Consider the following 19306-nt stretch of genomic DNA (forward strand, 5'->3'; position numbering starts at 1 on the left):
CAGAAGTGATACAGCAGCTGCTCTTCTGAAGTCCTCCTCACTGATGCTTTCTTCTTGCCAAGAGACCTGCAGCCCAAGAGGCCTTAGGCTCCATGGTTTCTCTTGATAACCTCGTAAGCTGGAGCTGAGGACCCAGTGGCAGCTTCTGCAGGCACAGCTTAGTCTTGGTAGGGACGCACTCATTTTTCAAGATGAGGGCATCGGGCTTTCCCTGCCCAGAGGGCTGGGGGAGCAAGAGGCAAGGCGCCCTGCTGCCGTGCCTGCTGCCTCCTCATGCCCGCTTAGAGAGGGGCCGCCCCAGAGCCAGAGCCCCGCTCCCTCTGGGGGGACCAGCACGCTGCTACCCCAGCACTGAGCAAATTGGGGGGGAGAAACTCCCTGTGAGTGGCACCTCGGCTTTCATGGGAGCTTTCCTTCCCTTTCTCTTGCACAAAGGTATCAGGCCTAAATCTCGCTGTTAGTAGCACTGCAATTGCCGCCCAGTCAGATTTTTCATTTGGCAGGAGCTTACGCTTGGGAAGAGCCTCCTCAAGGCTTTTCAAATGACCTCTCTAACATAACAAAGTTTTGTGGGGAGGAGTGATTTCTGAGAACCTTTTAAATACCAAATGCCCTAGAATTCTAAACTAGTCCATCTGACAAAGAATTACTTTATAGTCTATATCAATCTTGCTGTGTAAAATGAGTGCTTTTGATATTATTTTCAACCTTAGGTTTTATGAAGAAATGGACAAATTAGCTGGCTAAAGTAAATCTCATCTCACTTACATGTCTTAATGAGAGTTATAAAAAGCAAATACAGCTCACATTTGCAACACTCGTACATTTTCTTCAAGGCAAACTTGTCTGTCAGAAATGTCTTTGCATAGCTACTTAACTCCTGCTTGCAATTCCCAAGGCTACATCATGCAAAAGGAGACCCTTTATTGATTGCTTTCAAAATTACTTTTCTCAGCGTAAATGCTTTAATAATTGACTGAATAAAATGATGGGTAATCTCCTAGGGAAACAGTTCCATTACAGACTCTGTTTTATAGTTTATTTGTGAATATGTTACTCATTAATAACCTGCTTCAGAGGAAGTATAGGTGATTAGATTTTGGAGCTCAACTTCATCCGTTCTTGTAGGGATATTATCATCTATATTATAATAATCTAAAATATTTTAACTTCTTTCAAACTATAAATTTAAGTACTTGTACTAAGCAGCAGCAGGAGAAAATCAAGTTTGTCTTTTCTTAAAAATCAAATTATTCCTAGATTTGGAGAATTTCTGAGGCAGAATTCTCTCTGAATGTGTGTGTGTATATATATATTTCCTATATTATTAAGTGTCAAGTGAAAATTCTCATAATTATAAAAAAATCCATAGCCTACTATAGTACAAAACTTCAGAAACTTCTACTGAGCGCTTATTGGACTATATTTTTTTCTAATTTATATCTATTTTTACTACACAGGGCTCCACCAAAAAAAGTCAATGATGAATAAACAGTCTATGAACTGAGTTTCCACAAAAACAACAATAACAAACCCTTAACAAGCCAGAATTGTAACTTCACTAAAATGCATGTCCGTGGAAGTTAAGACATACGATTTTTACATAATGTTGCAGCACGCACATAGTGTTTATATGTCCAATTAGTGGCAAAGTTTGTAAGTAACCGCTTCCTCCCCCAAAGTATCTCTCTTTTGTAGCTTCCATTGCAAGTGCCTCCTACGCACAAGGCAATACAAGCAATTTGGTTTTAAACAAATTTTATTAGCTCTGAACTATTATACTATGATTTTACACACTTTCCTGTGCTTGTCACAAGAGACCTCGTCAGAGCATATTAAGATACACATTTTTTCCAGCATACAAAGCTGAGGAAACCTATGTGCTGAGGAGAAAATACTCACCAATAAGAAGTCCCACCCCATCTTTCTTCCAGTTGCAGGAAGCTTTCTTATTGCCATAACAAGACATAAGCAGCCAATGCTGAACTTACGTATCCCTAAATACAGCAGGCCATGGATTTCACTCAGGCAGAACTTGCCTACATTCAATATATTTGACTGCTGAAACAGTTAAGGTTGATCATTTGGAAAGGGCAAAGAGCATTTTCTAAATAAATTGGTCTCAAATGTTTGAGCTCTAGCTTTAACAAGTGACTCCCAGAACAACAAGAAAAAAATGTGGCAAGCAAAGAAAAAAAAAATGAAAGAAAAAAAACATGTATTACTCAAGAAGTGAGAGGCCCTGTTTCTTTTCATATCTCTAGAATGCGATATGTATTTTGAGGCCAAATTCCATGACAACAAGGAACCACTGGCGTGGACTCTAATGCAGGGTTAGTGCCTGTCTTTCCTCTCTCACCTCTTACAACCCAATAGCATCCAACCCACCAGTCTTTCTCTTACTCCCATTTTTACCAACATCAGAGGAACTTGGATACTGGCAGGGATCTGTTTTTTATGGTTCTGACAAAACCCTTTTTGAATTTGTTAATGCTCAATTTCATTAAAAGGCTATTTCGGGGCAAGCAAGCCAAATATAAGGCTTAACCCAGGATTCAGTTATGATTAGATTATCATTGCTAGACAGTGATTTACCACATATGAGGAAATCCACCTGCACACTGGATTACAAGAGATTTGTGAATCAGACCTACAGCCTCCGTCCTTGTTTCCCGCTCCAGCCCCTTGGCGCCTTGGGCCCCAAGCACAGCGCACCAGCCCCTCCTGCGCTCCCAAGCCATATGGGCCCAATTGCTCAACATCCACATGGCCAAATAGCCATTTCCCGTGCCCCGACCTGAGCCCAGAGCCCCAGAGCTGCCCCGATTAGTCAGGGCTCGGGAGATGTGCCACACACAAGCCTAATGCCTTGGGGGAAAAAGATGACAAAGGAGCTGAGAAACCTGCAAGAAGTTAAAATCGAACAATTTTAAAATCTGTCTGCTCTACACACAGTAGAACAGATATACCAATGTATTTCTATGTATTTATGCGTGCATTTTACCAAACTTAAAAACAAGTAATTTCTTTCCAGTTTTATTAAAATGTTTGCTTGTGATCACCACTGGAGTGCATTTCCTTCAGTGCACTAAGGACAAATAATTGTAATTTACTATGAGCTGCTACTAATATCAAATTGTGGAGCTGTATTACTGAGTCATAAAGAACAACAACAACAAATCGCGGCAGTCACTTTAACAATTTTTGTCTAGTGTTTATCAAGGACAGCTGGTAGATCAGTATCCATGAGCGTGCAATCATACAAAACCTGAGGCAAGACATACCTGAGTATCAGCATATCTTTGCTTCTGAAATCTCATGTCTAAGTGCTATAAACCAAAAATAGTGACATTTTTTCAGTTTGGAACTTGCTCTTTTACCTACGTTGGCATCATTGCTGTGCTGTCAAAGTAGATTTCGTACCAAATACTGTACATTTATATGCATTTCATAATCAAAGTGAAAAATAGTAATTTCCTAAGTTTAACTCAGTTGGGAAGTAATCAGTTTCTTCTATATGCATACATTATTCAGATGCAGTTAGAAAATCAAGGCTTCAATTTGTGATTTTTCATAAAGAAACATGCTAGAATCCAGGTCATGGTGGCTGCTGTAAGGTTCCTCATTTGCTTGAAATAAGGCAAGATAAGTCAGTATGATATGACAAGACTATGCAGACAACTTTTGTTCATTTAGTGTCTATGCACCTTCATTGACACATAAAATTAAATAATGGAAGCGTTTTTTGTTTTATTTTAAATCTCCACTTCTGAAAAGTCTTTCCAGCTATTTTGTCAAGTTCATTGTGCTGCAATTTATTTAGCTGAACAAATCCGTGGATGGCTGTAGATTAACTAAAGAGGGTTGGATGTGAACTACAACATGAGTTTATAGGGGGTTTAGATTTTTCTCACTGCTAGTCCAGGCAGTCACAGAAAACAGGTGCCCTTAGGCACCTGATTCTTTCCTATCATTCTGCTGCAGTAAAATAAAAAACAATTAATTCCAGTAACAAAACTTAAAGAGATACTCTCTCAGTTTTAAGACACTGTAAAGAAGATACCAATGTGCTACAAATATCTATATCTATATCTATACCTTTGAAATTTTGCAGGAACAAACCAGGTACCTAGTGTGCAAGAAAGGGCACAAACAGATAGATCCTTTTAAATACTTATAAAAGCCATCAAACCAACCTAAGAATTTGTGAGAAAGAGACAGCAAAGTGATTGAATATGGCAAAAATCAGATCCTTTCAGACCATTCCAAGTAACTAAGAATGTGGTGAATTTTCTTTCTGATAGTAATAGTATCACAGACATCTCCTGTGGTCCACCGCACAAAGTTTTCCTCCTACCTAACCTAAGCAACAGTGTTATTTTTAATCACACTAAAATTGTAAGCCTGATGGACAAAAAGGATAAGCCACGTGCAAGCGGAAAAAGAACAGTCCAAATGAAAAATACATGTACTCCTACGTATCTTCCCTCCTGCTCATTTCACAAATTGGCACTGGCTTTCCACACAGTGTTGCTGCATGTGAACACTGCAATGATGTTTACCTTTTATCTTGGACTTAGGCTCACAATGAGGTTTCAGTTAGAAGTTATTTTTTATTTGAACTTGTAAAACTTGTATTACCATTCATCCTATTTGTCTGCTCTATATTTTGAAAGGGAAAAGGTACTCAAAACTGTCGAACAAGTTCTTTCTGCGAGAAGGCCACCTATGGCAGCACAGGAGACACACGACACCAGCTCATGCGGCTGCTGAGCTGCAGCAATTCCCAGCACCTCCTCCACCTGCCCCCTTTCACAATGGGGAAAGGGTAGTCAGGGGGTCACCTCAGTCCTCCACTTCTCCAGCCGCCGGCTACCCAAAAGGGCTCGTAAACAATTGCATCCTTTACTGTAAGGGTCTACTCCAGTGCAACAGAAGTGTCCTGGCTCTGCTTCAGGAAGGACTTCTTGGAAAGATCATCTCTCCAAGAATATAATTTACAGTCTTCTAAGTTAAGATTTAGTTTTCTTAGCTTGCCTTTTTCTTTTTAATTAAATAGTCCAAACCTGTCTATATTTTTCCTTTACACAGATTCCTTCAGTGCATACAGGCTAGCAAAGAACAACAAGTAAGTAAATACTTGGAGGAAAAAAAGAATAGAAACCTTATGCAATACCGCATCTCTGTTACCATCAGGAAGCTTTCCATTCCACTGTAAGTGCATTTTGCTTCTCTCATGCCAGTAGAGAAGTAACTAAACTATGCCTGCAGCATGAACTTTTTGTTTGGTTTTGGTAAGTGAGCACAAAGCAGTTAACACGTTGCCATACCATAGTTCACTAGGGTTTGTAAATGACTCCTCAGTGAGTGGAATACTTCCCAGTAACAAAGACATGCTGTATGTACGTATATGAAGACAGGGAATAGTTCATATTTGCAAAACGAAAATACTTTCTAAATGAATCAAAAGAAACAGCTGAAGATAGGCTGCAAAGGCAGAAGTTCCTAATACTGAAACTTTAACACAATTCAGACTGCTGAATAGCAGAAAAAAGCATTTTCAATTAATCAAGTTTTAAAGGTGTTCAGACATTAGTATCCTAAGTCAATGTTGTTCAGTCAACTCTAGTTGAAAGAATTTGAGCTTTCCATTCCCATTTTTCATTAAAATTTCAATTAAAATAAAGCACGTGAGGCTGTCTGTCAATGCTTGTTATTTTACATTTAAAAAAATTTTTATCGACCATGCCACGCTATTATTTCTTTTGTTTTTTCTTTCCTGAGAATATTTCTCAAGAACAATCAATGTTTTAAAATTAAAATACATCTCTACATGGTGTTTGATTGAGGCTCCAAAATAAGTTCCAAGAGAGCTATATACAAAATTCAAATTTTCTCCATACTTAATTGATAACCTTAATAAATTCAACCTATTTTTGATAAAACATTAAAGAATCAGCTTTCAGTTATCAGTCACCCAATAAGTGGCATATTATACTTGAAGAGAACTGCTGTAGTCAAGTTTATATCATGTGACTAACATAAGCAGGAGATGCAGTAACAGAATGGACTTTGCAGAGGTTAATGTAATTCATATTTTCCTGAAAGCGTAACATAACCTGTTTCATATTTTGTATTCAAGAACCACCTGCTTGTTTTATTTCCCAACATATCCATTTACCCTTATTGCATTGTAGATGCCTGCCAAATATTATTCCTTTTGTGATCAACTAAAGCCAATATGATTTTTACCTTCCCTTGCCTCATAACCCAAAAGCAGCTCTTTGTTCCCAGTCATGATTGTTTCTTTTTGTGTAAAGAACCCTGATATGCCCTGCACATTATGCATATGTTAAATCCAGCATGACTTTTGTCTTGAAGCAAAATTTCAAGAAAATATCACTTTGAACTTCATACTTGTAACTCATGTGCATCAGAATCCTGTGCGGCATCTCCCTCTTTTATGCTATGACTAGCTCACATGTGAATGGGGCTGGTACCAGGGATTTATTGAAGCCAGCAGCTCCTATTAGAGCCATGTACTGTTATCATTGCCAAATCACTGGTAATAACTCATTTACAAATGCTTAAAGAATGAAAGGAAGGGGGGAATGCTGGTGCTATCTCAAAGTAGATTCAAATCAAAAAGGGACAGGTTGTGTTACACAATTAACTCAGAGAAGATGGTATTTTTTTAAGTTATGCCCTTAACATACATACACGATACACTAATAATCCCAAACCCCTTGCAGTCAATGTGACCTTTGCCATTGACTTCATGAAGAATTCTCTATCAGTGGGTCTCTGACCTGTTCTAGACACATTTAGGTATATATTTAATATTGATATTTTAATCCAGTTGCCAATTCTTCTCAAACTTTCATTCTGAAATGATGTTCTTAAAAGCAAACACGAGTGGATAGAGAAAACCGGTAGGCTCACAAGCAGATGAAGAAACTGTCACAAGCCTCCGGAAATGCAGAGAGAACCAACAAATTTTGAGACAACAAATGTGGCCAGTTACGTTGCTTTCCATTGCCAAGATTTACTTTACTTGCTGCCCCATGATTTTAACTGCAGTGATAAAACTGATCAAAGACTTCCTCATTCCCCTTTTTCACTGCTTTGTGAAACTGTAAGCAAACAACGCACTGCATCATTCCTTATACAATTTGGTACTTCATGAATAGAGAGTGCTTATCTCCACAAATATCAAAACAGAAATGTATTTTTAAAATTCTGGGGCAGATAAGCTGTATTTGTCATACAGAGCTTATTATTCCCCACTGAGCCATAAGCTTGTATATAATTTAAAATTTTACTCCATTTGCAAGTAGGAAAAATATTCAAATACTAGCCTATAGCCTGCCCACCACCCAATTACTCACCAGAACAGATTTCAGAACACAATATTGTTACTTTGAGAGTTATTTTGATGTAGAAGAAAAAAAAGTTACTAAACAGTTTTGATTAGTTCCAATTTGAAGACAGTAACCAATAAGCTTGTCTTTTCTCTTACTTTTGCAGCCTATTCAGTACTGTATGTCACAGAGTCTGTCTGAGGAGCACAGACAGGGTGACATCGAATACCTCCAACACTGTGATGATGGAACACCAGCAACAACAGGGCTTTGGGTTTGGGATTGGGGGGTGGAAGGTGGTAGGGGAGAAAAAACGAGAAAACATGAGGATTGGGTCAATACACCTAAGGTTTTCACAGATGACCAAAGTGTAGCAATGTTTCTCTCCCCCCTTTCTTCTTGTTTCTATGAAAATAAATTGAAATGTAAATTTTTAAATTTTTTATAGTAAATAAGTAATGTTCAAGTGTTTTAATGTTTAACAAGCATGAAAGAGCTGGTTCAGGATGTACTGACTCTTTTAACCCTAAATTTCTTTTTCACATCTTATCCTAGAAGCAAAGCCTCAAATAGGACACTACAGCTGTTTGGAGGGACTGGTATCAACTTAGTTGGAGATCTCAATTCAGTTCACAATCCTCAAATATTCACATTGTAAAGAAAAAAAGAAAAGAAAAGAAAGCAAGCATTCAGTTGCCAGTGCTGCATGCATCTCCACAAGTAGTTTAAGAACAAATGGAAAAGCAACGATCACAGCAGTATCTCTCCTGAGTCATGGTTTAAGCATAAAAACCGGAGAGGAGGAATTACTGAAAATGGAATTAAGTTGTTGCTGTTCCATTTTGAAAGTACCTTATGTAACTGAGCTTGTCTTTAGCATGACATACATGAAGGAATACGAGACAAATACTTTGAGAAACTGTCAGGAAAAGTAGCACTAATATTAAAATACAATAACTAAAATGAACAAGTGTTTGGTAACCAGACACCTCTGAATGCGATCTCAAAACACACATGCAAGCTCTGTTAGATTATAACCTCCTAAAACAATGTTTTACTCAGAGAAAATAGGTAAGAGCATGCAAATACTCATGACATCAGGTATTTCACTTAGGAGGTACCTGTTCAGTAGCCAACTGCACTGCCAATTGAATAAGTGAGTAGAGCCAATGTATTGCAGAAAGGCTTTCTGTTAGGCTTAGGCTACTGGTTATATTCCTCATGCACAGTTCTAGAGCATGACTCATGTAACGGACAGAAATCCATTGAGCATTAGTGTCTTGAAGAAAATCCTTATCCCATTAAGAGAGAAACCTTTTGACCTTCTGCAGAAAATTATACCAACTTCCAGTAATGGTGCTGTCAAAATTGTATCTCTGCAATGAGTATATTTTGATATTTTATGCTACCAGGATCAGATAACAGAATAAGTGAACATTATTTTATGATGATGATAGTGTGCTTTTAATGCTCCATACTATCCAAGGTTGCTGTACAGCTTGCCTAAGATCAAAACTCAGTAGTTCTCGATAAAAATATGTGGACAATAGCAACATGTAGTTTACGGATACTTGTGTAATTTATGGACATGGACCTTTATCTTTCCTTTTTGCTACGAATCAAATGTCGAACCAAAGCAGACAGATACCTCAGTGGCTAATGAAGCTTTCTTTACAAACCATGACTACAGAAAAGAGACACCTCCTTCTCAAATCTATATGAAACTGTTATAGAAAGTAAAAATAAATAAATAAATAAATGGTAGACATTTGTTCTTTAGTACACTGGTGATTTCTGAAGCTGACAAAAGAATTAACTACCAAGAAATTCCCCAGTACAAGAAGCTGCATGCCTTTGGATTAAATAAATGCTGCCTATCCAAGGGTAATGGAAACTGAGTGGAAAATGAGTCTTAGCAGGCACACTCTCTACAGATATTAGTGTCAAATTGAATCCAAAAAGCTCAGAGGCTTAACCAGGAATAGCATGAAATTTGTGACGTTTTAGCTATGTATTCATGTTCTAAACAGCACAGAAGTTGAAGTACGCTGAATTTCTCCATCTGTGCATTAATTCCAATGCTCAAAGTTCACAAACACAACCTCTCTGTCAAGAGCGGCACAGACAGGGTTAATGAAACAGAACAACATGTGGATTCTGCAGAAGACATGCTTTTTGCTCCTGCATGTGTCCACTGTCCTACCCATGGATGTTTTCCTGATAAGGAAATAAAATATATTCCCTTTGTAGTCAGCTCCAAGTTGCTACCTTGATTTGAAACATCATTAATTCTCTGCCAAACTGACAATGCTATGTTGTTCCACATATATACCAGCACGCAGCGTGGTGTCTCCAGAAGTTTTTGAAAAGAAATCACAAAGTATAGTTTTCCTAAGGTAGACATTTCTTTAAGATATAAGAAGGTGGCAAACAACATTCAGCAACTAACTCTGATGTACTGACACTTGTTTCATAAACAATCTAGCTTACCATATTCTTGCATCATTCTTTGTAAAATGCCAGTACTAGTTATATAGCATTACTTATACTGTGATGAAACAATTTTGAATACTTTTGATTTTAACCTTTTGCATTAATTCTGAACAGAGACTCAAACTTCTGTAATTGAACTTCATACCTACTGATTTTGTACCACACTAAAATGCACGTTATCCATGGAGGCACTTAAAACTCTCTCTTTTACAGCAGCAAAGATCATGGCACTGTCTCTTCAGGTGGAGTCATCTCCTCTGTCTCCGTCTACAGGAAAGATCTGTCCAAGTTAACTGACTAGATTACCTTTACAGGAATATGGAGAAAAATAGGCATTTTTTCAGTCACTGCTCATCTCATCCTAAGATACGCATTTAAGACAGGTCAGAGGCACTTCACTGTGCCTCTGTGCCGGTCTATCAGTGTATCACTGTCTTCATTGCCCTGAAGCGTGCACTTATTTCCACTGATTATAGGAGTCAAGATGACTAGCTGATCTATAGACATTTACATTGTAGGCATCTATAGTTAGACAAAACAAAGACCACCTTTAGCAACTAAGGGGTTTCTTAGAAACCAAAAATATTGTGACTTTAAATGGCCTTTCTTATTTCTGCTTTCAAGCATTCCTTGAAAGTGTGATGCAGTATTTCCAATATACAATCAGGCTATTTGCTGTTCACATAACATCATAAAATGATTTTTATTAAATGCTGTTTTCTTACCATGGCAGGAACCATCCACTTCTTCATATCCTACACTGCAGATGCATCGTCCAAGAGGCACAAGCCAATCCCCATCTGCTCCACAATACAATTTTGGAGTATCACGTTCCTCAGCACTCTTCACACAGGAGCCCCGTACTTCCACCAAAGAAGAAGAATCAACCCTTGGAATAGTATCAGGAAACATAGCCAAGTTACGGACCGTGAAAGGGCACTTTTTGTAATAAACACGGACTGAGACCAAAGCAATGCATGCTCCAATGTCCTGAAAAGCAAGATAAAATCCTTTCCTGTTTATTGGCCCAACCTCACGAACTTCTGTGTTGAGTTTAAGAATGCGGTCGCCCAAGTCCATCTGGGTAAAGCTCTCGTCAGCTGCAATAGTATCAATTTTAGTATATTGGTTTGGCTTGAATTTTACTCCATGAGATTCATCTGACTCCATGTAGTAGAGGTTAAAAGTTTCCTTGCAGGTTCCCAATACCCATGGAATACTGTTGCAGTCCCTCAGGGTAAACTTCATTTCCACATAAATTTTCTGCGCAGCATCACGGGAGATCCAGTTTGTTCGAAGCCAGTTGTTTTGGTTTGGTTCCATCACGTTACATACCTGGTAAGTATGAATGGGACGATTGTGTTCATCCATTTCAGTTATGGCATCCCACTGAAAAGAAAATAAATTGTTTGAACAAAAAAAAAAAACCCAAACAACAACAAAGAGTATCATGTGTATGCATATACACAAAGCCCATGTATGCACATACGTGTATGCACACCTAAAGCTTAATTGACTTAATAAAATTAAACTATGTTACTTAAAGGTTAGAGGAAAGACTGTAATAAGAAGCATGTATTAACCACAGAAAAGTACAACAGTTTGCATTTCAGAAACTCTAATAAATTTCTATTAGTAAAAAAGTCTTCAATCAATGTGGCTTCAGTGGAAGAGGAAGACACTGGCCATGTCTATATTAGTAAATTTAATAAGCCTGAGAACATTGCTGGGCACTTGATGCAATCATCTGTGCGGCAGGATTGCTAGGACAGTGCTATGTGGCATGCTCTCGGACTGGCTAGGTGGCAGTCAGCCGAGCAACTCCCACAGTGCAGGAGTGCAGCACAGGCCAAGGACGACGCAGCCGCTCTGCTTTGGCGCGTCTGAGATATGGGCGCAGGCTCTCTTGGGCTACACCACGGCTCTAGACACATTTAACTGCATGGACTATGCAAGTGTTACATTTCTGGCTCTATGGGGTCTGTACTACACTCATTTCCTCTCAAAAAAGAAAAAAAAAAGTCTGTCACAGGCACATCATTTTTGTTGCCCTTTTTAATTCTTTCTTACAGTTTGGGGATGAAGGAGGAATTTGTTTTTCAAGTTACATTAATGTCAAGAAATTTTCTTAACAGCTCTTGATTGAAATTCCTATGTGGAGGCTCTCAAAAACCTGAATCTATGAAAAGTTATCCATATGATATATGTGAAAGACTTGTCAAATGCTTAACTTATTACAAAATCTGCAACTCTAAAGGATTACCAACTGCCTGAAATAACTTCAATAAAATTGAGTCAGTTTTCCACTAAGGACTCCTAATATCCATATAGCATTAGATATGTATGTTTTCTCACGAAAACACAAAACTAACTACAGTCCTGCATCTAAAAGCTGTATATGCCAGCTATGTATATGATTCAAAATTCCCCAGCAATGAAGGATTTTAAAAGAAGCATACTTAAAATTCATAGCTGCATGCCTTCAAACAAGTAAGAACATGCAAGAAGATGCTGCTTAAAAATAAAATAAACACCCACAAGTCTCTAAGCCCACTGATACATATTTTGCTTACTGAGATATGTCACATGAACCAAGAACATATCACCTTTCTCCCCATATCTAAAGTACAAATATAAATTTGAGCATGACAGAAATAACTGCAATGTAGATTTAGAAAAACAAACAGAAGTACAGAGTGTTGTCCAAGTTCATTTGTGCATCAAACCACATTAAAAGGAGATTTGCTATAAGCTCTAGAGGGGTATCTTACAAAAGGCAATAATCAGAATAAAAAGGTGGGATTACAATATATTTTTTTAAACTGGTGATTAATCTTCAGAACTGGAATAAACAAACTTACAGCAAAAAGTCTGTCTCTAAAAAAAAAAAGATATTTCCAATACACCCTCCCCACACTGCGAGATAAATATTTAAATATTCACTTTGAATCGATATTCTGATATGAACTTCGGAATTAGAGTCCTTAAGTTTGCTGCTAACCATCATACTGAGATATACTGTATACAGTACGCTTATAAATATAGCTCTGAGTTTGCTGGTGTGTGGTCTTAATTATTACTCTTGGGTATCAAATATAAGAGAAGTGGGTTCTACTGACCCAAAATATCAACATAACTTGGATCCAAAGTTTGACAGAACTCTGAATCTGTGATGATCTCTAGCAATGACATGTTCTTTCAGAGTCAAATACTGGTTTTATTTTACATTTACATTAAAGTGTGGCATTCTTTTTCTAACAAAAACAGCCTGGAAATACTGAACAATAGTTAAATTCAATACAGACAACGAAGAAGCTGAACGATTCACCAAGCACACCATGGTTTTATTTTGGGTATATTTCACATTATAGCTCCTAATTTTTCAAATAAGAAGTACTTTTAAATACTTTTGATGCACAAAACTATTCTTCTCTAAAGCCTTAAAAACAAGCGAACAGAAGTATCTCACGGCGCTGCTTGTACTTGGAAGGCAGTAGCTCCTCCCCAAATACCTAACTTGACACACATGGAAGTTCACAGAAGTCGCCTGCTTTAGACAAGCTGACATTTCAGAATCCTTCAAACTGGGACTTTTGACAACCCAATACAGCGCATACCTTTGCGGTTTTAGACCGTGTTCCTTTTGTATGAGGCAAACCTCTGATAATGCTGATGGAGTGGAAGTGGAAGGGGAAGCACACTCTACGCTGCTTAGAGTTCTGCTCTAGCATTGCCAGTAACAGGAGGGCAGGTAAGAGGTTCTGTCTTACTCTCACGTGTGGCATAAACGAGGAGTAAATGTCACTGAAATAGAGGACTGTGCAGTTTGCAGACTGGGAGAGAAAGATTTACAGATTACTTGTTACATTCAAATACAAAATAGGAGATTAGGTTACAAACCATTCTAAGATTTTACTTAGATAATCTCAGGTGTTTTCATTTCTCTACAAGCTACTTTACAACTTGTTTCATTTTAGAACTTCACTAATATTTAACAGCTGTATAGACAACACTATAAAGAGCAAACAACCTAATTTCTCTCTTGTACTAGCTATATGTAATAAACATTTCTTTTCAAAGTCTTCCCCACTTGCTTGCTTTTTGTATTTTATTTTAAACTGAGCACTACACTCAGATTCACAACATCACAGAGAACTATTTATTACAATTCAGTAGGTTGTACCAATGAAGGTTTTATCCACCATGAGCATTACAAAAAAGATTGCACTTCATATATTATGTATTACTTCTAAACACATTACTTTCTTATAGGAAAATATTTTAATGATATCATTCCAAAGAAGAGTAAATATAGTGGGCCAGTTTCAGTCTGATGGAAGTAGACATAGCTTCTCTGAGGACATCAGAATTATTTCAATAAATTATGAATCTCCACTATTATCTTTAAACTATGGTTGGCCTCTTAAGATGAGGCCTTATCCTGGCCTTACTGTGGTCAGATTGTGCCGCTTAAAGGAAAGGTATGCTAAATTGACAGTTTGAATGATTTACCAAGGACCTGCCATACAAAACAGGTAACTTATGGGGGGAGTGCAGAAGGAGGAGTGCGAGGACCTTACCCCCGCTCCCCGGCCGGTTCTTCATCCCCCAGCCCTCTGCAGACGCACTGGAGAAGAGCACTCTATGTTTGCACTGCAGTGACATGACTATTCACCGACTTCCCATCCCAGGTACTGTGCGTGGGAAGCAGAGAGAAGCAAAGGCACTGTGCAGGAGCTGGGAATAGCGCATCTTTTCCCACAGGTGGACCTGGACTGCAGGCTTTTCTCCACCCCGCCACTCCAAGAGCCTCTCGCTTCCCACGCTCGCAATCTCCATTTTGCCATTTGCTTAGAATCAAGGTCAAGCAGAGTCTTGCTGTTTAACAGCAGCCCTGTTTGTACTCAAAGGATTCATTACAATATATATATTTTTATATTAAACTCTGCTGTGAAAAGCTTTTCTGATTAATCGGGGTAGGTTACATGAGGGAGTTGAAAATGTCTAACTTACAGTGGGTTGAAATCACTTAGAGTGACAGACACCTTTCCCAGGAGTTGTTGCATTGATTGATGAACTAATAGTGGGTTCTTCTTAGTCTCAGACAGGAGTTATTCAGGCACCAACCCCAGCAGTAGCTTGGTAACCTTAGGGTGGCAGCTTCAGTGTCTTTAACAGTTCAAGGTTCCTTTTACTCCATTTAAAGAAAAGGATGGAAGCACTGGTCACCTAGGCCCAAGCCCTTAGTCAGGGGTTTAAGGAATGAAAGAAACTCTCTGACCTTATGGACACTATTTGTGTTCTAAGCTGGAAAGTTTCTTTCTCTTTCTCCTTTTTCTTTTACTCCCAGGTTAATTAGCTGTTCTTTAAAAATCAAGGATTTGGTGCTTACACGTACATAACCAATGTACCTTAGTTCATTCAAGTCCTGAATAAGAAAAGGTTGTGCAGACTCACCATGCAACACATTTGGATATTCATACTGACATTAAGCATCCACAACAGGATCCCTGGGTAAAATATTCTACACTGATCTTTTGTTGCTGAGCAAAATATATACAGATAAATATCAGCTTTCCATGGGGGGAGGGAGGGGAATTAAAGGAAGAAGTTGTACTCCAAAACAAACGTGGGATAGGAAACTGGGGAACAAATCCTGTTGTCTTCAGTCGCTGTCTGGATTTGACTCCCTTCTAAAAAACATCTGTAAAGGTAAGTCCTCAAAGATCATAAACCTTATAACCTATCTGGCAACAGAAGAAAGATTTCCATTTCAAATCCAGGAACAAGATGCATAAGGGTCAGGCTAAAGAGATCTATTTTACTCTTTGGGTTTCAGAGGGCTAGGTAATTTAGGAAATGTAACTGTCGATTGCTTCCTATATAGAAAAGTAGGCCAGCATTTGAAAAATCAGTGAACCTAAACTGAAGTGATATGATTCTTCTGACGTATATCCCTCATGTCCCACAGATGGCCACTTGGAACAGGTCAGATCCCTAATAGAAAAGGGATGCACTACATCGTTTTTTAAAACTGCAGCTCTCCAAAGAAACAGTCTGAAGAAAGGTACAAGCTTGCACAGGTACCTCATGTATCCAAGGACAGTTAAATAAGCATTTGTATAATCATCACTCCCAATGAGGGAAAAAAGAGCAAATGATGTTTTCCTAATATTTTAATTGTTTCTTCTATTACTGCCATTTTTATGAAATACTTTATTACTTGTTTTGGATATCAGTATTTGCAGCACTCAGCTGGGAGTCATCTGAAATCTGCAAGTGAATTCTCACTTTCAACTGTTAGCTACCGACAATCTTTTTGATCCCATTTCCATGGAAACAAGCTGAATGGTAAAAATAAAATAGTTTTAAAAGTTTTTAAAATTCCCTTATACTATCTCCAATGAGATGATCTCCATAGAAATGGGATCAGAAAGGTCTAAGCTAGGAAGCAATAAAGACAGACCTTCACTTAGCATGCACAGTTGCTGGCTGCCATCTGCAAATGCAGATTTAAAGATCCAGCTACTGCAGTGACATTCAAGCAAAAAACAGCAATAGTAGAAATAGAATTGGGAAAAAAAAATCCCTTAAATTAATATATTTAGAAAAGAAACATTTTAAAGTGCAATTGATCTTTAAAATGTAACCCTGTGAACAGGAAGATTAAGGAATATTAACAAGAACTTAATTACTGTATATTATTAGTATTCCATTAATATTTTCCCCCTTTCCCTCTCTCCAACTCATTTTTCTTCACCTCCACTTTTTTTTTTTTTTTTAAATGCGAGATCTACAACTCCTCTGGAAAGCAGATCACTGAATGACTTCTTAAAATATGAATCAGTCTGCTCAAGCTCTACAAACAAAATTGTTATACTGTATCCATATGTGAAAAAAATACTCATCCCTCCAAACAAAGACTAGTAGTGATAATACTTATGAAAGGTGCTCGGTCAAAAAAGGCAGACAAAATCCCACAGCTATTCAAATATTTCTCATCAACTACAAATTGGCATAGACAGCAAAAAAAACCAAAACACAGCAATCAAACTACTTATAGTCTTAAATTTATATCAAGCTAATATAAAATTGTGTATGGAATGCATACAAATATATAATATGCATTAAATTGGTTCTACAGAACTGCAACTACAATTGCAATCCAGGTTTAAGGAAAACATAGCATCTGTTTTCACATGGGCAGCAGCACATAGGCACAGACTATTATAAAGTCAATGGGAAACCCCTCAAAAATTTGTAGAAGTAAATGTAATTGAAAAAGCAAGACTGAATTAGAATTAAAAACAAATAAAAGAATAACTAAGGAAATATAAACAATAGAATATAGAAAAAACATGGCAGATTATCTAGTTAGTTGTTGTCTTCTCAAAAGGCAAGCATTAACAGGTCTCAGACTGTGGAACAGCTGCTCTATGGCTGAAATGGCCAGGATGATTTAAAAGGCTGTTAATGCACTCAAAATTGAAAATCCAAAACAGCAAGTTGCTTTTCTGTTATTTACATGAAACACTGAACAGTAGAAAGAGCATGAAGATTAGGTTCTCCAGATGACCTAACTTCCCTTTGTTCTGAAAACTGTAAACGTGGTTCATATTTATGTTTTCTTCAGGCAAGTGAGGCTAGAGTCTGGCGACGTTTGGGGGATGAGCCCTGGAATCCAAGCAAAACCAATGTCAGGGTATATGACACCAACGGACTCTCACTTGCTGATTAGCCAACTGAGGACTTTGAGAGCAGAAGGTAAATAGGACAGCACCCTTATAGCAGATTGTGCGGTCATGTTGGAAGAGTGAGTCACAGGTCCTGAGTACAGACCTTTAAACATATGCTAGAAAAAGGTTGAGACACCAAGAAACAAGCTTACATTTCAAAACACCTAATTTGATGTGGGGCTCAACCCCCCTCAGGAAGTCGATTCATTTGACCAGCATCTGGACAGCAGTATCATAATGCGTCAGGGAAAAAGATGCTCATGGCCTAATGTTTCTGCTCTCCAGATACAGCAGAAAAGGGAAAGCCATTCCTTTGGATAAGGCAATTGGATAACGCAATAAGGCTAATGTACAAGAAATCTCTCCTACTTAATCAGTGCCTTCTTTAGGGAAAGATGACCGATACATGTTCTTGACTGGAGGAAACCTTCTAAACCAGTCGGAAGCACAGCCTCTGGAATACCAAACAGAGGGGAGGAGGACAACTTTTGGATAACTTGGAGTACTTGCCTTCATCCTTTGCCCACATCCCAGAAAATTTTGACCTAGAAATAAAATATGTCATGACTGCCCATAATCCTCTAGAGACTATGATACTATGATTAGTTTTTTATCTGGGATGCATTCAAACCCTATGGTGATGAGCAATAGCCAAGATAAGCATAGATTAGAGAAACAAAGGCAAGGGGCCAGGGGGACCAAACATGCCAGGCAGAAATGAAAAAAATTGTTGTGGCATAGGAATGTCACCTCTTAGAGCTGCTGCATGCTAAAGAGAAGTGATTAGAAATAAAGCAGGGTATGCATCAGAAAGAGTAAAATAAATATGCTGTGGCTCAAAAATAACACAGACAAAGAAAGCATAAAACATTGTCATAGGAGCTGGAAAGAATAATGTATCTTCCCTTCCACTCTAGATCATCAGAAGGCAAAGCATGTTAATAGAAAAGGGATGCACAGAAAAATGTTAAAAAACAAAACACGAAGGCTGTTTTTAACAAACCAATATACAATTGAAACCAGCCCCAACATATAAAATGCCATTCTCCTTAGCACTATGGAACAAGCCCATTGTTTTCCTGAATGCGTTATGGACTATAAGAGACTCAATGACTTGCATCAAGGATCTGCAAGGATGGTGTGCCAGACAGCAATTTTCTTTTTAAATGAGAGATACTAGTAAAACCTCAGCAAGAGGTGAGAGATGCCACAATTCAGTGGTGAAAAGTGCTGCTGATCGCCCTTCCAGAGGCATCTTAGCCCTATGTAATGCAACGCTCTCAATGTATTCAGAATTAGTGGAAACTAAGAGCAGGAAGTCTATGCCTTTTCTAGATACTGTGGCTCTTAGTTCTCAGCCCTGCTGTGTGCCCTTCAATCTGTCTGTGTACCATCCCTGGGACCTGTGCCATCACTTGCTGACCTGTTTTACAGGAGAAAAAAATATAAAATATATATATAATCTGTAATATACATAAAATATATAATATATAAAATATATACAATTTACATGTATCTGCTACTAGAGCAGAGCTGGATCTAACTGATTATAGGAGTTATACATGGCAATTAGCAGAGAGGCTGTCAGCTACTGCAGAGGCCCTGTGCTAAGATAAAATGCTGAAGAGTGGTGATGCTGGCAGGCTAACATGAACAAGAGGCTAGCAATCCTCACTTGGCTGAATGAGACTTGTAAGATTAAGAATAAGATAATAA

The 19306-nt window shown here is 38.1% G+C and overlaps 1 protein-coding gene across 7 annotated transcripts in view; it reads right to left on the bottom strand.

Moving 5' to 3' along the window:
- The window catches only part of EPHA6 (EPH receptor A6), a 550821-nt gene that overhangs the window by 408700 nt on the left and 122815 nt on the right, over positions 1–19306 (bottom strand). For 6 of the 7 annotated variants that reach the window (XR_010884765.1, XM_067300386.1, XM_067300362.1 and 3 more), the window contains exon 3: positions 10580–11243. Coding sequence is in view for 6 of the 7 variants with exons in the window: in XM_067300386.1 (XP_067156487.1) it covers positions 10580–11243 (664 nt within the window). In the remaining variant the exon portion in view is untranslated. The remainder of the gene's footprint in view (positions 1–10579; positions 11244–19306) is intronic. The other variant, XM_067300370.1, reaches the window with a different exon arrangement.

The sequence above is a fragment of the Apteryx mantelli genome, chromosome 1, assembly GCF_036417845.1.
Source record: "Apteryx mantelli isolate bAptMan1 chromosome 1, bAptMan1.hap1, whole genome shotgun sequence".
In the NCBI taxonomy this organism is placed as follows: domain Eukaryota; kingdom Metazoa; phylum Chordata; class Aves; order Apterygiformes; family Apterygidae; genus Apteryx; species Apteryx mantelli.